At 40.0% G+C, this 27,869-nt stretch overlaps 1 protein-coding gene across 1 annotated transcript in view; it reads right to left on the reverse strand.

Annotated features, from left to right (window-relative positions):
* TG (thyroglobulin) overlaps positions 1-27,869 on the reverse strand; it is a 148,927-nt gene that overhangs the window by 60,209 nt on the left and 60,849 nt on the right. The window contains exons 35-41 of the mRNA XM_054273266.1: positions 27,042-27,107; positions 18,537-18,671; positions 17,507-17,671; positions 16,127-16,349; positions 12,928-13,021; positions 8,970-9,129; positions 4,157-4,356 (exon numbers count right to left, since the gene is read on the reverse strand). Coding sequence (XP_054129241.1) covers positions 4,157-4,356; positions 8,970-9,129; positions 12,928-13,021; positions 16,127-16,349; positions 17,507-17,671; positions 18,537-18,671; positions 27,042-27,107 — 1,043 coding nt within the window. The remainder of the gene's footprint in view (positions 1-4,156; positions 4,357-8,969; positions 9,130-12,927; positions 13,022-16,126; positions 16,350-17,506; positions 17,672-18,536; positions 18,672-27,041; positions 27,108-27,869) is intronic.

A 27,869-nucleotide genomic window follows, 5' to 3' on the forward strand; every position in this document is an offset into this window, starting at 1 on the left:
TTTAACTCACTTGCTGGCAATGGCCTGCAGTTTCACAGAATAGTCACAAAGTTAAGAACAGGCCTAATTTACTGAGAAAAGTAGTTCCTACTCATACCTGAGATGGGAATTCAGGCATATCCAAACATGCAATTCAGCTGCTTATAGTAAAGCAGACAAACAGAGAACAAAGGGGGGTTTAATTGAAAAGTAAGATGTGATGATGCTGTGCCTAACTGCAAAGGTTGGCTTGCAAAGGTGTGACCTTTTATGTGTACAGGGAGATATTTTAACTTTGACTTCTGAAGTCAGCCACATATTTATGTATAATATTTATATTAATAGCAGCTTTAAAAATAATTAAACTAAGGAACAAATTGGTAACAGTGGATGTTAGAGATTTTTTCTCATTTCTTGTCTGACAAGAGTTATGTCAAAGAGAAATTACACTTCCCATCAAATCACTTAAGGATTAGAGGGTTTTCTAAATTTTTTTTTTTTTTTTTTTTTACTGGTATATACACTTTTCAAAGTCATAAAAGAGTACATAGCATTTTCACAGAATTCACAGAATGACTGGGTTGGAAGAGACCTTCAAGAGCATCAAGTTCAACCCATGCCCCAACACCTCAACTAAACCATGGCATTGAGTGCCACATCCAGGGATGGTGACTCCACCACCTCCCTGGGAAGGCCATTCCAGTACTTTTCTTCGAACCTGCTTGTGATTGCTTTCTAAACCAAGCAATCACTCTTGTTTGAGTGTGTAAAATGTGGCAACCTAGGCTGTCAAGCTGAGATAGTTTCAATCCAATCATTTGCACTAGCAAGGACGGTTCAGAGATCAAAATACTTCACATGTTTAAACATATTTCAGGACTTAAAGGATGAATATAATTTGGCTGGTAAACACTGAACTCCAAAAAGCAAAACACACTCAAGAACTCTAGGCATTTGTACAATCTAATTACTGTTACTGATAATCAATACATTATGGTGACTGCATTTTATCTATGAAATGTATATGGGGAGAATTTCAGATTTCTAAGTCATGACTTGTATTTATTCATTAAAATAATATTCAGTAGTTACTTTGTGCTCCTTTTAGAAAATGGGAAACCTGGTGTGCAACTAGTACAATCAGCCAGCCTTGCAATGCCAGTGCCAGAAGGTATCTTGGATGGAAGGTGACAAAAGAATCCCAGAGCCCAGACAATTGGCAGCACTCAGACACACTCTGTGAGAAGGGGATAAAACATTCTGACATTGACAGGTTCAACAATCCTGGACCAGTTCAGTGCGGAAAGGACCCCCAGACATCCTCTTCCCCACCAGGGTCACCTTGAGCCACTCGCCCAGGACCATGTCCAGGTGGCTTTGGAATACCTCCAGAGATGGAGACTCCTCAACCTCCCTGGGTGACCTATGAAGACACTCTGTCATCCCCATAGTAATGTTTTTGACATGATAAAGTGACGAAAACTAATTAAATGTGCCATAGGAATGGCTGGATTTCACAGATGGTTATGGGGAAATTCTGTGAGGTCTGGCCATTTTTACAGTTAATTGGAAGACATTTTGGGGACCTTTTGGGAAACACAAGCTTGCAAGGGATGACAGCCCCCAGGCGATTTTATACAAATCTGACATTACTTATGAAATGGTATCATACGAAAAAGTAACCAAGAGAGGTGGTTGGTTTGTCTGAGAGGGAATGAGACTGGTAACGGGAGAGAAGAATGAGATGGGAAAAGAGGGAAGAAAGGGGATCTAAAGAGTAGCTAATTACCAGGATCAGGGATATTTAGAGTCCATGTCAGAGAACTCTGCACCTGACTGCAGTAGAAGAGCAATAAACCTTCTCTCTGCACCACTGTCTGATCTGCTTCCATGGCCAGGAGGGACCTGGTGCGTTCCCTTGCACTGGGTGAAAGAAGGTTGGAAGCTGCCCTTGGCACCCACCAGGAATGCCTGGAGAGGACACCCAGCACAGCTGCCCTCTGCAGCCCCCTGACATCCATACCATTAATCCAGTCATCCACATCAACATTACCCTGGTAAATTAATTGAGTGATCAAAAAAATGAAGTCAAATGCCAGGCTAATGCTCTTAAGCCATTTAAAACAAGACCAGAATTACTGATAACACTTATTTCTAATCATACTACTGAAAGATGAAATAAATTCTAAAAAGTCCCTGTGATAGCTTTGCACTGATTTTGTTCAATCTGTTTTCAGATTGGTTCCAAGCAAAAGCTATTATAGGGTAGACACAGGAAATTCAAAAGCATTTTGCTATTTCAGGTGCACATTTTCTAGTAAAGAAAGTTCATGCACCACTCCTCTTTGCATGCTCAGGAACAGCATGGTTTTATCATGCATAACAAATACAGAAACAAGGAGCACAAAGCTGACTTTTGCAGAAGAGCTCTACTGAGGGATTTTCCCTCAGGAAATGTATACCTGGTATATATTCTCAGTTTCATGATTCTAATCTGTGTGCACCTCCTTTTTTACAGTAAAATTAAAAGTACTCAATGATTTTGGTGTCTTTGAACACAAACAAGACACATCCCTTTACAGGAGATGTAAGAGAAAAACCAACTTTGTCAACACTTAAAAAAAATCAAATATATTTTTAAGCTACAAGCTACTTCTATTGTTGCTTGCTTTTCATTTTTTCAGTGTATTACACAAGAAAACTAAATCCACTCTGAGGCTGTCAGGATAAATAATTAACACTACTCTGAAATCTGAAATTAACACTACTCTGAACTCAGTGGAGATGCTGGTTTTGCCAAGACAGTGGTCTGCACAGTCCCAGAAAAAAAAAATTATATAAACACTAGAGAAGTGGGAAGAATTGGTGCACCTGTCTGCTCATTGCACTTGACACTGTTTTCCATTAATCACTGTTCTGCTGTAGGAGGAAGAATGAGTTTAAAATTTTTTTATAAAAGAAAATACATAATAATACTTTCTAGAAGCAACAATAAGCAAAGAGGTCCTTACATTTCCCTTCTCTAAGTGGCTCAGCTGTTAAATTGCACTGTGTCCTGCCACAGTTTTCACCGGGTCCCATCCTCAGCCATGTCAGTAAAGGGTTTGTGACTTCAGAGTAGGAGGAAACTGAGATAAAAGTACTCTGGGTCTTCTAGCAAATTAAATTCCATGTCAAGAGTTGACTAAAAATTTAGGAACTGTGAGAGGAATTATCTGATAATGACAGAAAAAAAAACAATTAATAAGCAGCAATTTTCAAAAATTTCCTTTGCCTTCCTCACTAGAGTGATGCAATTAAAATAAACTTACTGAGCCACAGGGATGCAAAAGCAAGTTATGTTTCTTGAAGCCAGGACACAGTGAAGAACAATTAGGTACTGAATAAAGAGGTCATTATAATCAAGACAGCATTTTATTTAATTGGGCCCTCAGCTTCCTGAACCAAGAATTCTATTCCACTGCTCACTGTTCCAAGGCAGCACTGCTAGCAGAGCTCATTTTGTCCAAGTACCATTTCTGATGGATAGATAAACTTCCTCTGGTGATTAAGCCTCATTTCAGAGCACACTGTGGCTGTGAAGATAAATGGCAGTATTGATGCTGACAAAACTGGTATCAGAGTCCTGAGACTCAACACAGGAAAGGCTGTAAGGATATGGATCACTTGGAGTGACTGAGAAAATGGTCTAAGGTGACAGGAAACAAGCCCATCTGTAAACTGATTTTTACTCTCTGAAACTTGCTTTTTCTTTTAAATGAAATCTGTCTTAAGATCCGATAAAAAGACTGGATACTTTAACATGTGGGAGTTTGGCTCATCAGTTTCAGGGTCTAAAAGCTGCTGAGCAACATCAAATTTATGGAATGGAAAGTAAGCTGTTGTACCTCCAGGTTACGAAACAAGGTTATTTATATAACACACAAAAAACCACAGTGACGAAAACTGGATTCTTACTATGAGTAAACCAAACACCAAAGTGCATCTCTTGTACATCCTGGTGAAGCATCCAGCTCTTGGAGATAACAGTCACAGGTAAGATGAAAAATAACTACAGCAACAACAGCCCTGGCAGGGTATGGATGGAATAAAACCACCACCCACACACTGCAGCATCCTCATCTCTGCAGCAGCATCCTTTCCAGTGCAGGTGAGGCTGAAGCAGGAATGGACTCACCATCAGCAGCAGCCTCCTGAAGAGCTCTGTGCCCGCTGTGTCCGTCAGCAGGTGGGCGCTGGTGACATCGGCCCCGCCGCGCGCGGCGCCCACGGAGACGCGGCCGGGATCGCCCCCAAAGCTGGCAATGTTCTGCTGCAACCACCTCAGAGCTGCCAGCTGGTCCCAAAGGCCAGCATTCCCCCTGGCCTCAGCAGAGCCTGGTGAAGGAGACAAAATACGGGTGAAAAGAAAACTGTAAACATTGAAGTTTGGGGTAGATGCTACATTTTTTGCAGATCTTGCAGACGAAACTTGACAAAACTGATAACAGGGTTTAAAAGTCTGAGGTGGTCTCTTCCAAGGTAATCACTATATACAGTGAGTCCATTTCAGTTTTTACCACTCCACAGAGCAGCGGTGGGGGTGCTGCTTTGTCCCCGTGACAGAAGAATAACACATGAACTTCTAAGCTTCATTAGGACACATCATGGCAGAAGACTAATCCAGGCTCAAATATCCATCGATAGGGCTATCCATAGCCATAAGATTATTTTTCTACTTAAGTAGCTCAATCTTAAAATGAATTAAAAACAAGCAAAAGAAATCTGTGTGTTTGCCAAGTTCACAAGTTGGAAGGGATCTATAAGATTTACTGTTTTCCTGGACTACACCTGATTGCATTTTTCCTTCCTACATAACTCTTACACTTGTCCTGCCTGACCAATCATAAATCACAACATCTTGAATTTCTTTACACTCTTCCAGATATTATTTTAAAATTTATAATATTTCTGTCTATATTCTTTGAGATTGTCCTATGACTATCCAATACAAATCTGATAGATATATATATATAGTGAACATAAAAACAAATAATTAATCATGTGCTTCTCATGCTTAAATATGACCACCTCCTTTTCAACACCAGAAAGTGGTAACCTGATACTTTGACTAATAAGTAACTAATGCTGAAAGCATCTAATGATGCAAGAATATAGGTAAGCTTGATTTTATGTCAACAAAAGCAGAAATAAGTAATTCCTCCATGGTTTGTAAAAAAAGGAACAGAAAATTATTATTCACTGTCTGCTTCTTTTTAATCCACAATGAGCCATTCATTTTCAAAGTTTTAAAATTCTTCACAGTTAAAACTTGGAAAAAACCAAAAACCCCCAGGATAAAACAGAAAAGCTGTGAATAGAAACAGAGCTGAAACTATTTGTTTATTCCATTGCCAAGACCGAATAGTACAAGTTTAAAATAAGGGTAGGTTCAGAAACTAGTGAATTAAAATTAACAGGGAGTGGAATAAAAAGATGCTGCTTTGTGGACAGGTCTTGGGCAAGGAGCAGTTTAAGTGTGCATCCTGTAGTGAATTCCTGAGGTATCAAACACACCAGTTTGCACAGCAGAATAAACACAGAGAACAGAATAATGGTAACCTTGCAGATCTTAGAGGTGCCCACACTACAACGGCCATTGCTAGGAACAGCCTTTCAGTAGGACAGGCAAAAAGTGAAAAGCCCAAAAAGCCATGACCTGCAGCCATTGTTTCAGATGATCAGTCCAAGCCACACCAGGGAAGAAATGGAGGAAATATTTTCCCTGCTTAGTTTTTTTAGTTCTGTGATATGTGGTTTTGGGTTTTTCAGTTTGTTCTGCATACCATGACCAGTTCCCAGAGCTCTCAATCCAGCAATAAACCCACTCTTTAAAAAGGAAATCTCATTTTAAGGACTTGCTCCATCCCCATTGAGACTACTCCAAAGGAAGTGAAATCATAGAATCAGTCAGGTTGGAAGGGACCCTTAAACCATTGAGCCCAACTGTTAACCCAGCACTGTCAAGTTCACCACTAAACCATGTCCCCAAGTGCCACATCTACATAATTTTAAATATTTCCAGGGATGGTGACTGAACCACTGCTCTGGGAAGCCTGTTCCAATATTTTGGTGAAGAATCCCTTTGGTGAAGAAATTTTTATGTGCAGATCCATGTAAATGTTTTAGCCACACAATCTGCCTTGCTTTCACTATACTAAAGAAAAAGACCAAAAAGGGAAATATAACCAGTTCCTTTCTCCCTTGCAAAAACCACAACTGGGTTGTGAAATGTACAACACTGGAGAACAGATGCATGCATTGATGGACCTTCATAGGAGTTAGACTGAAAGAAACATGTCTGCCAGGAATCTTTTCCACTGCCTTTTTGTAGGAAAAGATCACATTCCTGAGGACCACAGGAAGCTGAAAAGAAACCAGAGTCCTCGTGTACTTCTTTCTGTTATTACTAAACAGAAGAAGAACAATAGTGCTAAATAAAAGCATGAAAATTGTTCTGGTTTGCATGACTTCATGGAATCTTTAAAGAATAAAACGTAAAAACATGACTGTCTTCTCCAAACTCTTGCCATCCATATCACTGGCAACTCACTTTAATTTTTTGGACACAAAGGAAGAAGTGAAGGCATTAGTAAGAATATGCATCACTTTTTGCAACATTAACGGGTGATAGCAAATTTAATTAAACATCTTTTATATTTAGAAGAAAGAGAGCTCTTTCACTTTTTGCAAAAGCCCTGCCACTGAGAGACCAGAAGAACTATAGAACTAACAAAAACTCCATACAAACAAAAGGAAATCTTCTGTTTTCACTACCCTTCAACTCCTTAAAAATCCACTTAACTCTTTCCTCTCTAGTTTTGTAATTTATAACAAATCAACTTGAGAGGATTCAGGATTTTGCTTGGTTGGACAATCAAACTAATATAACTCACAAGTTCATAACTTTTATTTCTAACTGTAGGGCCTTCTAACAGCCTTGCTGTGAAGCCCTAAGGGTGAACTCCTGCTCCCTTTGAAACCAATGGCAAAAGATCCAAAGGCCCAGGTGCACAAGACTGGAATGTTAATGGTGAATGACTTAAATAATCACCCATTTGTTGTCACAGCACCAAGCCTGACAGAGTTCAAGGTGTGTTTGGAGAACATTCTCAGGTGTATGGTGGGATCCCTGGGGTGTCCTGTGCAGGGCCAAGAGCTGCACTTCAATGATTCTTGTGAGTTTCAACTTCAGATATTTTGTGATTCTAGGACTGTACAATTTTCCCAAATCCACACCATGGACTTCTCAAAGAGGAAGAGGCCAGGAAAGACTGAAATTTTCTCTGACCACAGCTCCACAGTACAGAGAACAGGAGAAGGCCCCCAAAAATGTAATGAACCACCTCTATCTGAAGGTTTGCAGGAATGCCAACCAAGCCCATGTATTGACATTTTGGGACATGAAGGTAGAACCCTGTGAAACAGAGACCAAATAATTTTCCTAAATTATGCATCATCATATAAATACTGCTGTATCATATTCAGCCCAACCAGCATTTTCCACTTAGGAAGAAACCTAGGTGAGGTTCACAGGGCTGAAGGAGGGTGGTGTGGGCAGTGCTATATACTGGAAGCTCCCACAGCATATATCCACACTGCATTTGGCTCTAGACAAAATGAAATTATTCCATCACTTTCATAAATATTGGGTTTGCACTGATGTAAACAGTAATTTCTTTTTTTTCTCCAGATACACCTATGACCAAATTCTTATCTAAACAAGTAAGGATCTTGTAGTGACAGCTCTCTGCTTACAGAATGAAAGAGGCTTTGCTGTGAGTAAGCTTTGAACAAAACAGTAAACTCAGTAGGGAAAATTAACCAACAACTACAGCTATAACCTCAAACCAGGCAAAATCCACCCAATATCACTAGCAGTGAACACTCAAAAGGATCATGAGGCCAAGTATATAGGTCAGACACTTGCAAACATGGCAAATATGACATCCTAAAACTTATAAGTGTATTAAAATGCCCACTAAAGAGACCAAGGATTGCCACCAGACTGAGACAGAGCTCCACTTGCAGCTGTTGCATTTTCACTCAATTGCTCTCTACCTTAAGTTCCCCTGCCCCAGGCAGAAGTGAAAGATGGTAGAAAGAAAAGTGTTCCCTACTTGCTTAAAAAGGCAAGGCTAAAAAAAGGCAAAATGAAAAAAACAATCCCCAAGACCTGAAGGCACTACCCCAAAGATTTAGGGAGATTGAATGTGTGTTTTCATACTTCTTTATACAAGAAAAAATCCTGTTTGTATTGGGAATTTGTATAATTTTTAATGACAATTGGCATTAGGAGAGCAAAAAATTATTTGGAACAAGGGGAAGGGTGGCAACACAAAACATGCAAATGTTGAGTCACATCCAGGACAGTGCAGAATTAGATTAAATGTGGCAAGTCCTTCAGAGAAGTCAGACTGAATTGTTGGGGAACCAACCAACTACCTTTGTGCCTTACTTTCCATCCTCTCACATCCTTCTTACCATGAACCCACAGCTATCTGCCTCTGCCCCTTCCCCACTCTGACATGGGCACAAGAGATCATCAGCAACATTTCATGGATGGAACAGGTTGGGAGTTGGAATCATTGACAACTCTACCCACAATGATAGGCCACTGGAATTCACAAGAATTTTGGTACTAACCTATCTTCACATGCATCTGCAAAACTCAATATACAGAAGTTCATCTGCAAACACAAGTCTAGCCAGTGCTTTGATACAGATATTGGGTTTGGTTTGTTGCTCTCCCTGTTCCCCTAGCCTCTCCCTTTTCTGTTCAGATCAAGTCTCCACTACTTCTTGGCCATTTTTTTCCCCACAATAATTTATAAAAAAATCTGTGAAACATATAGGTTACTTGAGTTAAAAATAACTTGAAAAAATAAAAATCAGAACCAGAAGAGTCACAAAATGCATAATTGTGTTTGCCCTGGAAATCCATGACTTACCAGTGCTCAGGAAGCCAAAGACGCCGACCCGGTAGTTTGCCATGACGACAATGACGTTACCGATGGCAGCCAGGTATGACCCATCCAGAGTTGTCTTTCCCTCCTCAGCATTGTAACTTCCTCCATTGTGGAAGAACAGCAACACTGACATGTTTTGGACCTGCCATGACAATGAGCAGATTAATATTCCTGTTGTTTTGGTAGGTCACTGATGATAACACAAGCAGCTTCCTCATGAACATTATCTAAGCCATTTATAGCTCTTTAAGAGTGACCATAAAGAGGGAATATCTGCCTATCTGTCTGGAATTTAAAGGGTCTTGTCCACAATTGCCCACAAATTGTCTGCAATGATCTGTATATCACAAAGAGGGCACTATCTCCAGTATAAAATAGATCTAACAGTACCACAGTATTCCACCAGCCAACATCTCCTCTAGGCCAGCTCCTGCTGCCTTGGCCACTGAGCATGTGGTGTGCTTGTCTTTGCTTGAGCACATCTGCTTTACACAAACACGCAGGACAAGTTCAAACAAATGGGAAACAGGAGAAGGAAAAGGCCTGTTGGGTTGCTCCAGCTTGAGTAAGACTAACAGCTGTGCACAGCTGCTTCCTGCTCTCAAGTTTTCAGCACTCACACTGCCTAGGCTGAAAAATGTCACTTGATATTGATAATACTCCATGGTCCTTCAGTGCCCATGGAAATTTTCCCCTACCAGATACACAGAGGGATCCTACAGAGAGGACTTTGCAGAGGAGAGACCCACATCTCACAAAGTACAGATGGACCTAGCTCAAAAGAGCCCAGCAGAACTCCTGGGATGGCAAGGAGTGCCAATCTGCACCCATGTTAACACTCCTGGCAGAGCTATATGATTTTGCACAGAAACAGAAGATTTTTTACAAGGGCAGCACCAGGTATGGACCCTCTCTGCACACACAGCAGGGCTGCTGCTGCTGCATCAACAAGAAAAGGCAGAACAGCCCCAGGACACCTCAGCACTCACCAGCAGGTTACAGACACTCAATAGAAAGTTCCTTCAGTGAACAAAAGGGGGGAGGTTGGTTTGGTTTTCCCCTTTCCTGTAGCAGCATCAAAGTACATCTGGGGCTGGTTTTCCCTGCACCTAGAGGGCAATGGGCTCTGCTGCTCTTATTTTCTGGATGGAGCTTAGCTAAACACAGCAGTCCCATCTGTTCTGGCAAAGAAAGTCTACAGCAAAAACACAAATGGCTGTATGGGAGAAGCAGCAGAGCAGCGATGGCTGCAGCATCCTGCAAAATTACAAATATCTGTGTGCACTCCTCACTTATCTCTCTGATGAATCAGTTCAGGGGCTTCTTGTGAACATAACAATGTTGCCATGAAAACACAAGACATTACAAGCACTGGGACAGTTGTTTTCTCTCATGAACTTCTCTTGAACTGAAACTGCCTAACTTGCAGTGCCTTGTCCCTGGTTCCCATCCATTTCTGCACTGCATGCAACACAGAGGAGATGGGGGTGAAAAAAAATGAAATCATCTGTTCTCACATGGAAATTCATTGTGAAATACAACCACATCAAGTTCTGTCAGCTAAAATGGTATTAACAGTTATATTTAGCCTGCTCCATCTCCTCAGCTCAGCATGGTTAACCCTCAGGCTCATGCTAAGCATTTCCCACATGTCCACAGTCTCCACAGCACCATGACCTCCAGCTGCCCTGCAAATTGCATATTACCTAATTCTGAGTGACTTTACATAATAAAAAGTTTACAAAGGGCAAAGATGGGCAGTAAAATTTGGAAATGGCAAACCAAAGCCATTGACAACAGCTGCAACAGATATGGAGTAATTCAGGGAAGATTTAGCACTGGGACTGTGCACAGAGTCAAGTGTCTGGATGCAGCATTCCCATTTATTTTTCTGCACCAAGCAATGGGAAACCCAGCAGCTCCATCATGGTCTCATGGGGACAAGGAGCAGGGGCTTAGGTCCCACGTGCAAACCCTAATGGGGTAATGAAGTTCAGCAGCCACCAGGATGCTGCAGCTCAGCTGGAAATCTGAGAAGCTTCATAACATTCACAAGCATCTTCTCCATCACAGAATGCCAGAATGGTTAACCTTGGAAGGGAACACTCTTGGGGCCATCTGGTCCAACCTCCCTGCTCATCCTTCTGTAAAACACTTGATGAGCTACTTGACAGGGACAGATTTAAACTCCACCAAGACAGGAAAGCTTCAGTGCTTTTACTACTGTACAATATTGATCTGTAAAAAATTGAGTGCAATGGGGATGACACAATAAAGATGGGAATGTGCAGGAAATGGAGAAAGAAGAGAGAAGATTTCTCTTCCTATTTAATGGGGATTCTTAAGTCTTGATCTTACAATTAAATCCTTTCTAAATAAAGGCAAAGTACAGCTTTGCTGAGCTAGTGTGACAGGTGGTGATAATTATAGGTGGAAAAAAGTCAGAAGCACCAGTTTAACTGTGGTACATGTAGCTATGGAAGAAAAATTATGTCATTCAACTTCTTCAGTGCTTGACACTTTGAAAGTCCTTTGGTGACAGGCAGCAGTCCCTGCACTGTGCTCTTTTTGAGGCACAAAATGCTCCTGAATGACCTCTGCATTCACTGCTCTCTGTGCAAATATATTCCATATTTACTAGCTAATTTAACTTTTCACAGGCTGAAAATATATAACTTTCTATCTGCATGTGAGTAAAAAAAAGAACTTGCCACAAAAAGAGGAGGGAAAGTCAATGCCTTCTGTTCCCAGCTACTTCTGCAAAACCAGAAATTTTAGTTCTCTCCTGGACTAGACTTATGCATGTAAAACTGATTTTCTTGACTGGATCTACTTCTACCTTACAGCTTTACAGAAGACAGGAGAGATTCAGTTCACAGGACTGAGAAGGAGAATAGAAAAGCCTATTTAGTCTTTAAGTGGAAAATACAAGGTTTTCAAATAAAGTATCTTGAAAGCAGCTCTTAAGCATAGATGGCAAACTGCCTGAGACAGTGACCTGATGTTTTCAATAAGTGGTGACTGCACTCTAGGCAAAATGACAGCCTGATGCTGCAGGGAGAAGACAGACTGCTGGGCTCTCTGATGGTTAAAATGGGCCTGCAAGGGACTCTGTGCTGCTGTCAGATTGCTAAACCAGCTCTTTCCAGACATGCAGTATGACAGATTCATAAATTTCTATTACAACTACCACCACCTTCTGAAAATTGCCAGTACTGTGGAAAAAAAAAAAAAGTTCCTGTCTCTCGGTCCTCTCCTCAATGGGATTCACATGTTATTTAGTATCTTCATCCCAAGCCCACCAGGGGCTGGCCAATCATTTTAGCTTGGCTTTAACTTGCAGCTTTCTTTTATATCTGCTTAGAATGAGAAAATCAAGAACTTTCAAATGAAAATTCTTCACATTCTACCAGTGGCCCAGCCATTTTTGGAAACATCTATTTTTAACCTCTGTGAGCTGGCCACAAATCTAGCACTGCTTGCCACTGTCATTTCCCAACAGACTCCCACAGATGTCAACAGAGGAACAGTAAAGAGGAGGGTGAAAAAAACCATCAGCAGCCTCCTGTCTGCTGGTAAATGTTGATGTATTGTATTGCATTCTTGTCTCCTGGACAGATGGTCTGCTTGCAGGAGCACTGCCATCCCTGTCCTTGATTTCTCCTCCTCTGCTGTCACCTTCTGGTGTTGTGTTTCCCTCTCTGTCTCTCTCTCTCTTATTTCTGGCTTTTTAGTGTGCTGTCCTCCTAGTCACCCAACACAGCTCACACAAAGTAGGGAATACTCTTGTAACAGTAAAGACACCAGAGTGCCTAATTTAACTTTGCAGGCTTTGTGGACAACACAGGCAAAACAGCCACTCATGCCAATTAAAAGCACTTTGGAAAGAGACAATCTTCAGCTACAAAAAAATTTGATTTTAATTACATCTCATACTTACAGTGGTGTCAGGAACAAAGATGTGCAGATACAGGCAGTCTTCACTGACAGACTCTGGTGGGGCCTCCCCATCTCCTGGCTGCCAACATGCTGCCCTAGAGACACAGATTGAAAAAGTCCCAATAAGAAAGACTTTTACTCTTCTTCCACTGCTGCTACTTCCTTATATTTTGATGCATTAGGTTAATAAAACCTTTAAATGTGTAAATCTTGATCTCATTTAAAAATGTGCCCACCTATAAGTTAACAACAGCTATGTGGGTTTGTATGAATGCACATAATGCATTGAATTTGTGTGTATAGAACCATTCCTCAGAAACCCTGTCTCATTTTAAAAAACTAAAAATTGTGCTTTCAAAAAACCCACACTTTATATAAAGTACACAAAATTACCACCAGCTGTAAAGAGAGCAGGGCTGTGACTCACAGGCAGTCTCCCCTCATACCTACAAAATCCACTCTTTTGCTGAAATGCTGGATATTTATTTACATTTCTAATAATCTGTGGGCTACATACATTTTGATTTATTCCCCAGTGGTCTGTGGGCTACATTTCATTGTGTTTAATTTAATTTCTAATGGTCTGTGGGAAAATTTGGTAACTTCAAAATTTTAATGCATTTTAAAAATCTCTTTGTTCTAAGAGCATAGCAGGCCATTAACAGTGTCAATTAATGTTAAAAGTACCCTTCCAATAAGAATTCAGTAGCCAACCACATGGAGAAAATTATTTTCTGGCCACCATCTGAATGAGATTAATCTGCTCAAGCTTATCAACCTTGAATCAAGTGGAGGATTTTTGCTGTTCAGTGATAACCTACTTTGAAGCCAGTTCCTCTATTTCACGGCTTTATCCATAGCACATAATGAATTAGGAAAAAACTCACAATTTCTTAGTGAAGAAGCCAAAAGTGCTTCAGAAAATATGGTAATAGCCCAGAAAATTATTTCTAAATTATCATTTTTAATGCCCTTATAAAATTTTGTCCTAAAGGTGTAAAGAAATTATTAGAAAACTACAAGGAAAAGGACCAGACTTAATGGAATTCTACAAGTTTTTTTTTCCAAAGGGGAGATTCCTCTAGGATGGTGATGTCACTCAACAACTTTCACACTGACATAGTGGAGCACATCATCTCCAAAACAAAAAACTGCTGAAGCCACTTTTGGCAGAAAAAATACAAATTTCCAGGTAGGAAACCTGCCAGGAAAATAGGTATTACATTATTAATCATGCAGCTTTCCACAGGGCAGCAGAGATCACCTGTGACCAAGGCTTTTTTTTGTCCAGCTCTCAGGAGAAAGACTGCCACCTGCTGAAGACAGAAGCTGGAGACACCAATAGCTGGCTGCTGGTTTTGGTTGGGTTGGGTTGGTTTTTTTAAGTTTTTTAAGTCTTTTATCAAGTCCAAGCTGATGAATAAATATTTCTGTTCCATCAGTAATGGCACTGCGCTAATGTGAATTTCTTGTATATAAATATTTAGCATCAAAACAATATATAGAATCCTAAAAAAATCAACAATTTCTATACATAAAGGGAGGCCTCTCCAATTCCCCAAGTGTTAACTCAAATAACTGCCTTTTAAACTTTAAATTAATAATAGAAGATAATGGCCAAATTCTTCATTGGACTAAGCAAGAATTGTGGGTTCAAAAGACAGGAACAGATTGACAAAAGTCCCCAAATTGTTTTGAAAATCTCAGCCAGGTTGCTCACTGAAACCCTGGGTCTTCAAGGGGAGATCACAGAGGCAGGTGAGTCTAACTAAGCCCTACAAGACACCTCACTGTGGCTCAGGCACCAAGAGCTGTTGCTGTGTGTGCTAAAATAACACCGCTGAACACCTTGGGAAACAAAAAGTCACATCTCACCAGACCCCTGCACTCAAGGCTGTGGTTTCACAGCCCCACAGCTCAGGTGCATCCTGAAGGATGGGATAACCAAAGGCCAAATACACTTTCAAGTCCCCAGGTATTTGCCTTTAATAGGTTTTGGACAGAAGAGATTGATTTTCTGATCTCTAGGACACCACCAGGCAGAGAATTTCTTTATGAGGCCCACAGCTTCTGGTTACAGCAGTGTTGAAGTGCCCCTTTTGAATGAAATGTGTTCAAGTGTATGGCTCAGCAGGAGCAAAACTCTTTGTATAAATATAATAAATACCTGTATAAATACTATTCAGAGTGAAAATGGACTGACAGCAGACAGTTGGTGGGGAGTTATGAAGAGACTCAACAGAGTGTACAGGAATTTGCCTTTTTTCCTGAAGTGCTTGCATGCCTTAACATACAGATGAAAAAATTATTCTCTTAGCTAATCAAAGTTTCTATCTGTACTCTGTAGGTTGCTTTAGAGGAAAGGACATGAATATTGTTGTCATCACTCCAGCAGCTTTCCCAGCCCTGGCTGGACCTGCACTCCTGCATGTAGGAATCCATAAAATCAGAGGGTTTTGGGAAAGCTGCAAAAGCCAGGCCTCAGAGGCAGCAGAACTGTGATTAGAGCTAAGCAGTAGCCATAAGATTTGTCAGCAGAAAAATTATGTAAGAAGTAGAAAAGTAAGGCCAAATAGAACAATGGTCTGTGTATTAACGCTTGTCTAGAGTAACTCCCCAAGCTGCAGAAAAGTTATCTAGCAAGATATTAGGAAGTTCTAAGCTTAATACTGGAGCTAGAACCATTATTGTGCATCTAGAACTCATCCTCAGAAACCCTGCCTCATTTTAAAAAGCTTAAAACTTTAAAATGTTCTTTCAAAAAACCCACACTTTACATAAACGGCACAAAATTAGCACCAGCTGTAAAGAGAACAGGGCTGACGCTCACAGGCACAGTCTCTCCTGCACACCTACAAAATCCACTCTTTTGCTGAAATGCTGGTTATAAAATTTACTTAATAATAATAATTTATTTAAATTTCTAAGAATCTGTGCATTGTGTTTTAAGGTTTACAAGCAGGTATTGTGTTTGAAATAATCATTGTTTTAACTGAAGGTACATGTGATAATAGTGGTTAGATAGAACTACTGTCAATGTCCTTTTGCTTTGTGTGATTGGTCAAAAACCTTTTAAAGTGAGTTGTAACATTAAGTTCTCGCTCTGCTGCCTGGAATGTGAGCTGCTGCACCTTCCCCCTGTCACAGCCATGCAATGAGGCTGATGCTGGACAATGACTGCTGTGCTCAGGGTTCCTCACCGGGGCTCGGAGGCGTTCCAGGGCTCCGGCCAGGCCGGCGGCTCCGGGGCGCTGAAGCGCCGCTCGCCCAGGGGAGGGGCAGCGTAGGGGATGCCCAGGAACTGCCTGATGCTCCTCCATCCTGAGCCCACCTGGATCACCTGGGACTTGCCCAGCAGGTACCCCTGGGATGGGATGTACACTCTCGGGGTGGAATCCAATTCGGAAATGGGCTGGAGTAAATCTGTCAGAGGGTGAGCAGAGGAAAAATAATTTGTTTTTTCAAGTTAGGACCATTTCAGAAATTAAAATTAGTCCCATTTCCCATAGTTTTAAACTCTTACATTTAGAACTCTTATAACTCTGTTATGTTTAAAATTCTCTTCTTTAAATAAAACACAGATACATTTACCGTTTAATTTTACTGTTTTCCCATAAAACAGTTCATTAAAACACAAGAAGTCACACCTCCTGCTATTTTTCTCCTAAAACAATGCATTGGATAGACAGGAACAAAATTCAAAGTCATGGGACTAAAACCAAACCTGTAATGAACAATAAACACACAAGTCTACTTTTGAGTCTCAGTTTGTGATTTTTTTTACTTGGTAATGATAAACTGCTTTTTCTCTCATTGAGTTTCAACCTTGAAAGTTCTCATTGACTTCACAGAATTTCAGTGAAAAGGAAAATTTTCTTCCTTTCCCTCTTATTGTTGCCTGGGTTCTAATTACCCTTAATAAATAAAATAACCAGTATGACATAAAAAGAAAGCAGTCTCTTTAAAAATGAAGGGGAATAAACCCAACAAAACCTACACTTTCAAACAAGTATGTAACCAAACAACAGAACTGTTACTTATCTACACTGTCTACACAACTTCTTTTTCTCTCTAAATATTTTTCACTTATTTAAAACATTATTTCATCCTGTTTAGGGAGCAGGGATATCTGTTTGGTTTTCTTGTTTTCTCTAGAGATTGTCCTTAATACTTCCAATTGAGAGTGGCTTTTCAGCACTCCTTGTGTTATTCTCCAGGCTTAAAAGGAAGAGCATATCAAAGCATCTTCTGCAGATGAAAAGCTAAGAGTTGGACTTGCATTACTGTTGTTGTTTGGCTTCACTACTCTGCACTTTCAAAACATCTTTCATAAACAAGACTTCCTCTGTTATGCCTGCTTCAGCACCAGAGGGTAACACTATGATTTCATGCATTTTTAAAACAATATTTGGGGACATTTTTCCCATTCCCTTGGCTATAACTCCTCTGAAACAGCCAGGGACAAGTGTCTAGGAGACATCCATGTTTCTTTATGAGGTGAGGAATTCCTCAGTCCTCCATTCACAAGAATTGAGCACCACAGTTGAGGTCCTTCCTCCACAGCTCTGACCTGTCCTTACCTTGTCTCCTGTAGATGTAGGTAGCAGGTTCTTTAATTAAAACCCAGCAGCTGTGCCCTTGCAGGCCATGGGCACACATCTGAGTATCAGGGTAGAACATGCACCTTATGGCTGAAGGCTGGACCTCCAGTGTTACCACTGAACATGACTGGTTCTTTGAACAAGCTGTGAGGTGAAGCATGAAGAAAAAGAGCAGGTATAAAAATGTATTCTCACATTTTTCATGACAGTGTTATACTGTTCTTAAAAGAAAGATTTTACAACAGGTGAAGCAACAAGGATATGATGTAATTCAGAGTAATGGGACATAAATGTCCCCAAATGCCCAGAACATTCTCGAAAATAGCAAAAGGACAGAAGGTTGTATTGGCTTTAAAAAGGAATAATGCAGCAAAAGAATTAAAACTAGGTTTCAGAAAGAGAAAAACATCATCTAGTAAAGTGCTGATAGCCTCATCTGAACTCTAACAGTCCCCAGTGAGTAAGTGGGAACTTTCCCTTATTTCTACCACTCTGTGGCATTGAGGATTTCCCAGTCATGTGAAATTAAAGAACTCTTCTGTCTGGTCAGGCTGTAGAATAAAGCAATTCTCTTTGCTGTCACTACAGCTCAATCCCTGCTTCCTCCTAGCCCTCATTTAACCCTTCCTCTCACACCCCTGCCACAGGTTGCTTCAGGTGTTGGCAGGTGGGGTTAGCAAATGGCAGTGGTTCTACAGAAAAAGAAGACATGATTGCTTTAATTATTTGCTATAATATTCTCCCAGCTGTACAATGCCTGGAGAATTAAGAGATCTCTGTGCTCAAGAGGTGTCAAAATTACCTAATTACTGCATTATATTACAGCATTTATATCTATTGCATCTATCTCTAAACTACTTCAGACCCCCTCTCTCAGACTAGGAAACACTGGGATAGTCTTTAAAGACAAGTAAATCAGTGTATCTATGTCAGAAGTGGGAAAGCTGCTCTTGGTTTTCAGGCTCACAAGCCAGTATTTTCTGTAAAGCTGTGAATGACCATTCCTTACCAGATAGGCAAAAATCTCTGGCAGTGGAGAAGTCATTAGATATATCTCTGCTAACATGCACAGCTTCAAAGTGGGAGATGGATGAATCCAGGAGAACAGATGACATATTTAAGGGTTGCCATGCATCCATATACTCTGAAAAAAGAACCATAAAAGATAATATGACTAGAAGGAGAAGTAAAAATTTCAGAGGAACCTAATAAAGAGTTAAAAGCATTGGGGAGTTCCTCAATGTACAAGTGTAATTTTCCTTTGCATCAACCGAGAATAAATTACATATTTAAAGGCCTTTAATTGGCTTGAAGGTCCAATCCCATGTTCAGAGGTCAGATATTAACTGGTTTACAAAGGTAAACAAGGTTTGGTAAAGTAAGGTTAAAAAGTTTAGCAAAGAAACAGGCAAATCCAGAGCAGCTTTATCCAGTTTTGAAGTTAAATCCAACTGATTTAAACAAAAGGTTTCTGAACAGCTCTAATTACATTACAACAGGAAGAAATCCAAAAAATAGAGAAAAGTGAGGAAAGATACTGGTTTGAGTTTATTGTGCTTCAAAAATTATGAAGAAGACAAAAAAAAAAGTTAGTTTTAAATTTACCATGACAATAGCAATTTCTATCTTAAAATAGTACTTTTTATCTTAAAGCAATATATATACACAAATACATGTATATGTGTAAATATAATCATGTGTATTACATATATGTGTATTCCCATACATACATTTAACATCCATGCACTTGTGTGAGCCTGCAAATACACACACACATGCACTAACCCTGGTGTTCCTCAAGGACTGTCCTTCTGTCTCAAACTATATTTTAAAAAATACCACAAACATTCTTTTCTCATACACAAACAGATAAAGATATCTGAGAACTCTTAATTTTGCACACAGAAGACAAAACAGAAGGTTTGGGACAGAATGGGCCTTTAATTATTTTCGTTCCTTTCAGAAGTTCAATATGTTTTAAAAGCAAAAGGTCCTGCCTGCTGTGGCCACTGAGTCCTAAACAGTAGTTTGGTGTTGCTCCCTCCATGTAATTGTAGGGTGAGGAGAGAGCAGAGTCAGCTGCTCCTTTGCTATTCCTGGTGAGCAGATCTTGCCCTTGAGTTCATTCACCCACACAGACACAAAAGTCATGACCTGTCATTTCATTAAACATTTCTTTTGTTCTACTGAGAAATCAGTGACTGGCAAAGATGGCCAAAGTTTCCTTTCTCCCCCTCTCAGAAAGACAGTCTGACCACAGCTCTCAACATGAGTGAAGGTTAATGTGGTGTTGCACCGTGTCATGTTAACACCACAACCTTCCTGGAGTCACAGGGAGGGAAAGCCATCACCAGTGCTACACCAGGGGGGATCTGAATTAGTCAGGAGCAGTGACCCTGTAGTCACAGCTTTGCTTGTGTGACAGACTCACTGCACTGGATTTTTTTCTTCCCTTTAAGGACTGATTACTCAATTATTTTAGAGGAACAGAGTGATTTTAGTCATGTGGAAATTACTATTTTCTGTATTGTCAATGATTTCTCTTTTTAAAAACATCCAATATGAGCTGTTGTATAACCTATGCTAGAAAACTTCAGCCTCTACATTTAGAGTGACAGTTTGTGGCACTTGTTTAGAAAGATACTTAAAAATAGACATCAATTTTAAGTGATGGAGAATTAACCATTACATCCTCTTCAGAGATTTCTGCCTGCATTACTAGGTCCCCCAGGTCTTTCTTTTCTAGACTGAATCTTACACATTTATGTTTTCAGTTTGTGTTTTGTTTGTTTTTTCTGAGGAACAAGAAAAGATTTCTTTTATCAATATGAATCAAAGTTTGTTTTCACAAGAGCAATGTTGCCATCCTGTGCTGTCCACAGTACCAGCAGCTGAGGTCCTACTGCTGGAACAAGCAAAATCTCTCTAGGTTCAAACACAAAGCTGCAAATTACCAGCTGTGGTTCTTTCAAAAGAGAGCCTTGTCTGGATTCCACTGTGACACAGAAAGTCTGGGTGCACCAGTGGTTTTGGAAGATATTTCCACAGAGTCTCTTCCCTGACTCACCAAGTGACCTGGGGCAAGTCTCACCATCCTCATTTGCCTCCATTACCCACAGGCCAAACTTTCAGAAGGATCTTTGCTCTCTCAGGAAGGAAATTCAAAATTAACGCACAAAAACAAAATAAACTTTTTGGATTTTCACCTCTGGATTTGGATTTACACCTGAATTTTGTCTCCTATACCTAATTTCACAAGCTAAACTTTCTACTTCTGCATTAGAAATTTCTTTTGTCCCTTTATCTGGGATAAAGTCAAGTCCATACCTTTTATATACATATGAGGCACACTGGGCATTTGCAGCCTATGCTAGGCATGGAAGAGTGACCACTCATGATGTAAACATCCACAGCTCATACCTTCCTACCTAAACTGATTATTCATTGCCACAAATCTCACAGAAGTGACCCTTGCCATCTCCCACAGGGGAGGTTCTTTGGGTTGGGTTGGGATTTAGATTGTTTTGGATTTTTTTTCATCCTCCATCCTGGACAAAGCATTCATGATCTCAGGTCATAAATGCTGAGACTCCCAGTTTTTTTCTTTTCTCCTTTTACTGCCCAGCTGACTCCAGATGCAGAAACATTAATGATTATTTTAACAAAAGAGCAAAACTCTTTAACCCAGAGCCGTGCATAGCACCACTGTGGATGCTGACAGCCAGCAGTGAGCTGCTAAAGAGATTTTGGGTATTGGTTCTTCCTTTCTCCTGAAAGCAGATTTAGCAGCACCCACAACCATGACATCCACTTCATTCTGTGAGAAAACACAACTTTCCATGGCTGATCTCAACTTGCCTCATGCAGAAACTGCTCTCACCAGGCAGACCTGCAGCCTGGCCCTGTGCTCCTGGCAATGCACAGTGCACCTGATGGGCTGGAAGACATTTCTGGTTTATAAATAGGTTAAGAGCTGACCTTCCAACCCACATTTTGGCAAAGGCTTTCATTGGATAATTACAGCCCTCTGAATCCCTGTAACTCTTATTTCAAAATTATAGATGTCCCATATAGAGAGCCTCTCTCTTCCAGATGTTCTTGTTTGGGTAGGCAAGGTTTAAGACTGGATTTGCAAAAAGACTCACATTGGCCTTACTTTGCTCCCACTGCAGTCACAAGATCTCAAGACTGGAATAAATTTCCTGGCAAAGAGGTTATAAAATCCTTTACATAAAGTCAACAAAAGTTTCATCACTAGCTTCAGTGGAAGAAAAGAGGCATCAATTATGAGTTTGCTGCAAAATTTAACACTTGATTTGAGGAGACAGAGATACAGAAGTGCATTAAAATAACAAGTTAAATTTAAAAGAAAACTTGTGAAGTTGAGGAGGTCAATGTGAGGTTAAGGAGGTACATAAATCAGACCTCTGGGTTCAGTATGCCTGATTTATGTTTGAAAAACAAATTCTGATCTTAATTCTGAAATTTGTGAGCCATATTTAATAGCCCTGACTCAAAACCAAAACATGCTTACAGACTGAACTCAGTGCTTTATATTCCTGGTTTTCAGAGGTTTTTCCAACAGCTTGCTAACCTGTCTGTATACCAACAATCTTCAAAGCCAGCAAATCATCAACTCAGAGTAGACCTGCAGAAAATATACTCTTCCTAAAATAGAACTACTTCTTGTTTTTGTTGATACATTGAGATTTGTATAATTCGAAATGAATTCTTTTCTTTAAACTGCTGCATAATAACTGTAATCACACCTCAGACAAGTCTCAAAAATAACAACTGTGTATTTATGGCCTTTAGCAGGGAGCAATCTCGCTGTGTTCCTGTTAAATACAAGCATTCTGTCTCCTTTAGGGGTGCCAATTATAGCAAATGATATAGTAAGGGTATTAAAAATGTACTAGGTATTTATCCAGGTTTAAAATAAACAGTTTTCAAAAGGCTAAAATTTTCATATTTACAAACAATAAAAATCAAACTAAAGACCAAAGATAGAATAATTCCATGTCAGGGATCAAATTTGCTGTGTGGGAGCATGGTAAATCCGTTCCCAAAAACGGACAAAATAAGGTTTTGTTTCACACTAAGGATGTTTCTGACAAATACTCTACATTATGGGAAAACAGGAAGATAAATGATGCTATTAATCACCAAAGTCAGCTACACCAGTACTTGTACTGCCATCAGCATCTCTCTTGAGAATGGAAATACCCCATGGGCAGACATAGCTTGACGGGAAATTTACTCCCATGTTGGAATATCCTGTAGCCACTGCTCTGCTCAGTCCTGCCTCAAGGGAATGACTGTAAATCACTGGGGGACCATAGGAGGCAGCAACAGGAAGGGCCTAAGATCATTACATCCACATGCCTGGGTGGTTTCTCTGTCCATTACTTGATTTGCATGGAGTGGGAACAGAGCCCACATGATCTGTGTGTACTCCACAGGGCCATGCAGGAGCCACCCTGTAAGGGCTACTGCCTCCCAACAGCTGCCAAATCTAAGATAGATTGGTATGCTCTATTCAAAACTGAAGAAAAAAAATCATTAAAGTTTAGATAATTCCTGTATTCAATTAATAAATCTCATAACAAAGTCATAAGTCACCAAGGTTGTTCCTCCCACATACACAAGAGTGTTTTCAGGCTCTCCAGTGTGCTCTAAGCGCAAGTGTTCCTTCTAGAAATTCAGGTAATATGTCTCATGGATTGTTTTGCTTCTTTCACACTAATTTGCAAACACATAAAAATTTCCAAAACTCAAACCCCTTGTGCATAAACTGCTTAAACAACAGCATTGCATATTTGGAAAATAACAATAAAAATATATAATTAAAAACCCCATTTTCTTATCTCCCTAGCTTACAGCTAGCTGCAGGACATTCCATCTCAAACCTAATTATGAGACTTGGCTGTTTTCTCTTTATAAGACAGTCCAAGATGTTCACACAACTGAGCAGAGCTGTTTAAATACCAGCCTAAGTAAACCAAGACAGCAGGATGACATATGAGCATTTTCAGCATGGGCAGTCTTAAAATAACATCTGTTCTCCCATTGTTAAAGGTCACAGATTGTACCTGAAACTCCCCACAGATGGTTCCATGCTCAGTGTCATCACAGCACATGAACTTCTACAGGGGAAAAAATGCTCCAAACCTAACAAGCTGGACTTTCCCAGTCAGCTTAGGCTATCAATTTTTCAAGCATCACTTGTGAGATCACAGAAACTGTGTGGAAATCACAACAGACCAGCAGGAGCCTGCTCTGCTCCATGCAATAGATGCACAGAAGGAAATGGAAGTGTTCATTCAGTTAAAAATTAAAACCATGCACTGAGATAAACACACTACAACCTGGAGATGAGATGACTTGGAGACTTCAACCTTGCAGCAGAAAGGCTTTTGCAAAACGTGCTGAGGCAACAACAAATCAATGAGAATTCAGGTGAAAGCCATTGTGCACTTCACCTCCCTCCTGCTAGAGATCAGTGGGCTACAGGCACTACAGAGCACTAATTCCCTTTTTTCAAAGGCTAATGAATGTTAGAAACACAGTGTTGTTTGTAGGGGCAATAATTTGGGAAAAGCCCACTGGAGCCTCAGGCTTTTGAGAGAAATCACAGGGCTGCAATGGGCTGCTGGATGAACATTCTGGTACAAGACAAAGAACAAGAAGGACCCTGACCCTCTCCTTCTGCTATGGCTCTTCTAGTATTGGCCTTACATAGGGAATGGTCTTTTCTTGTATCTCCCTAGTGGCTCTAGGACAACACATGAAACAAAATTGCTCCTGAATATTATTTTTGTCATTGCAGATTCCAAGGTCCCGACATTTTATGGTGGTTACTGCTGAGGAACTTCCTCAAAAGCCCAGACAAGGGAAAAGAAGGAAAATAACTATCTCCCCCATCACCTTCAAATGTATTTGAGAGTGGCCTCAGAATGATATTAACCAGCTCCCTCTGCAATCCTGGATTTGTATGCCCAGCTTGGTCCCTGACCTCATCCTCCTTCTCAAAGGCTAAAATTTCCTTGCTGCAATCTCCCCCCTGGTCTGAATATCCTAAAGGCTGGAGCTGCCAGGAAAGACTGAAGTGAAAAGGCACCTTGTCCTTTTCCATCTCCTTTCTCATCAGGTCTCCTGCCCCGTTCAGCAGCCCCACATTTTCCCTACCCTGCCTTTTGCTATCCATGTACTTGTAAAAACCTGATGAGATCTTTCTGTTGTTTTATGGTCCTACAATGCCACCACCCTCTCTGTTGAGAAGAACAATGAGTAAAACAGGCAAACCATCTACTTCCCACCAGGCTGAAAATAAGTCTGCTTGTCTGGCTTTCTTTAAAGCACGTTGGGGCTGCAAACACCACAGATTTTTGAATGGAGCAGCATTGTAACTGCAAATGGGAGGAAGCAAAGTGCTGGGCACTCTGTCCTGAGCACCGCAAACTGGCTGATGCAGAAATCAGGCATTAACTTTCAATGAAATGTAAGCCCTAATAGAGCTCCAGTTAACTCAGGCTCTAGATCGGACATAACATGAATTCACAATCTCACAGAGCCTTCTGGCAAAGTACGCAAATTTAAGTATTTTTCTGATCTTTTGATGAATAATTTCTATTTTTCATATGTATAGATACACTTACATTCACACACACACATCTACTCATGGCAGTGCCCTTTAATCAGTGACATTTTCTCACATTCACCATCTGGCTACCACAGAGCAGCCACAGTAATTTTTTATCCCCATTATAAGCATTACCAAAATGTACAAAATTCAGTAAATGCTAGCTTTTGTGTGATGCCCAGCTCTAAAACAATTAGTCTTCTATAGCACATATTAATATAACATACAATCATAAATTGTTTGGAAACAATGTCTTTGAAAGTTTTCTAAAATCTCTGGCATCACAGCCCAGTTAATAATCTGACCAAAATAAGCAGTCTGTTACTTTTACTATCAAAATGAGGCAGAACAAGGACAGATGGTGTCCAGGTGCATTTTGAGTGGGTTGCTCCACTGGTGTCAGAGCCCCAAAGTGTCCAGGAAACCAGTGCTAATTTGACTTCCAGCCTTTTTGTGCTCTTTAATTGAGTGACATCTTCTAACCACTGTCAGTCCCCAGGACAACCGTCTAACCCAGAATCCTGCATCCTTGTGGGAAGCTCTGCTGGCTTGGGCTGTTTAACCAGAGATACCCATAGTTGCTCTGCATTTGGAAAGATGGCCTGGAAATGGATGTGTGTGATAGATCAGGGTTGTTACAAAGAATGAGCACCTCACTTGCTGGGGCTGTTGTTCTGGGCAGCCTTAGAGTCAAAAGCAAACAGCAGAAAGACCCAATTTCCTGATTTTCCTAAGTGCTGCTTAGGGCTGTGTTTTCCTAGATTTAAGCCAGCAAGAAAAACATAAAAGGAAAATGACAAAATTACTACTAAGCTTCTCTCTGGGAGGAAGAAAGCTTCAGTAAAGTTGTTTTCCAAATCCCAGGGGAAAAATATTCAGCATCCTTGGCAAAGGAGTTGAATTGCCCAACCTACAGGCCAGGCCTCCTCCACCACCTCCTCAAAGTGTTTCACACAAAAATTATTACTGCTTAACTACAAAGCAGTAGTTAAGCAGTAATAATAGAAGGAGTTTTCCTTCTATTACATTAAAATGATCATATAAAAATCACAAAGTTTTCTAAAAATAGACCAAACTTGATTATGACTTGTGATTATGGATATGATGAAAACAGAGATCATATAAATTCTGAACTGAGTATTGAAAATTCTTTGCAAATATCAAGTCCCCTGCATGCTTAGTTGAATAAAGTTTAAAGAAAGACAGATTCAATCAGATTAAATATTTGTTCAGATCAAAGGCAGAGGTGGAAGTGACTTCTCAGTTTCAGTATAACTGGAGGGTTAAATTGAGTTTTCTAATAAGCTATCAATTATTAGATAAGTCCATTCTCTTCCTTTCTGTTAGACACAGCATTTTTCACAGTGTATTTCTGGAAAGGACACTTCAGGGAAGCCTGCAGCTGCTGACAATTTGCATAGATTTTTAGGGGTCAGTAGACACAAAGCCCTGAAAGAGAGCAGCTAAGTTTCATTTACTAAGAAGATCCACCCACTTTTAAAATAACACATATGAGCACCACCAGATTTATTGTATCTGGAAAGTGAAGCAACATCCACACTCATAAATAACTTTTTTCATCAGTCCTGCCAAATATTTTGTCTCATGTGGCAGCAAGTGTGAAAAATTAGGTCAGCATTGTGGACATGACAGGTCTTTCTTTTAAATGATACACAATTAATGAAAATGAGTAAACATCTAAATGAGTGACCTCATGGGGAACATTTTCATTGTAGTGTGATTTTTCAGCAATATGAACAAGAAGAGGATCGGGGGGATTTTTACTACTCTCTTTATTTTTTCTTTTTTGGTGGGGGAAGGTGGGGGGAGATGTTTGGCTTTGGTTTTTGTTCAATTCATAAATACACTTACCACTTTCTGGCCTGAAAGGTAAATTAACAGGTGGACACAGGTTGGGAATGGTGCTCTTCAAGTCAGCTAAAAGCAGAAAACAATATAAATAATAAATAAATATTGAAAACAATAATACTTGAAGGTTTAAAATGCAATGATACTCAATATTTCCAGCATTACTTCTCAGACCTGGATGTTGAATCTTCTCCCCACAAACACCAAGAGTTTGGATGCAAGGCTGCTTTGCTATCTAATCCTTTTGAGCTTGTACATGAAACCAGATTTTCCTAAATTTCTGTATTTATAAACATTTCTAAAAATGCTTTTTGAGGTGCAGTTATGAACAACTCATTTCAGTATTTCTGTGTTTTTTTCTATGCCCCTCTCTGTATTTGGGTTTCCGCACCAGGAGAGAGACAAGATTCTCTCTGCTTCCAGCAAACTGAAATTTCTCAGAAATATGAATTATAAATAAAGCAGTTCCCAGCACAACATTTTCCAAACTGAAGTTCAAATAAGAATTCATCATACATAAAACCTCATATTCATTTCCATACAAAAACCTTCTCATTTGCTAATGCTTCCCATAAACATTTTGTAATCACAAATGATGAAAAATGAAGCTTTCCCTGTGCATTCATATTTTGTAGAACACTTTGGCTAGTCAAACCAGTTATAAATTCCCCACTAAGACATAATTAATGACCATCTCAACAGAAGATGAAGACAGATCAGATTTTCTGTTAACTTCTTCCAGTATGTATTTCCCATGCATGTAACTGATAAATGTTTCTAAAAACTCAGAGGTTTTCCCCTTCACAGCAGTGAAGGATTGGGAAAAGTCTT

The sequence above is a fragment of the Melozone crissalis genome, unplaced genomic scaffold (genome assembly GCF_028551555.1).
Source record: "Melozone crissalis strain CALT ecotype California unplaced genomic scaffold, PUWL_Pcris_2 ptg000002l_1, whole genome shotgun sequence".
Taxonomy (NCBI): domain Eukaryota; kingdom Metazoa; phylum Chordata; class Aves; order Passeriformes; family Passerellidae; genus Melozone; species Melozone crissalis.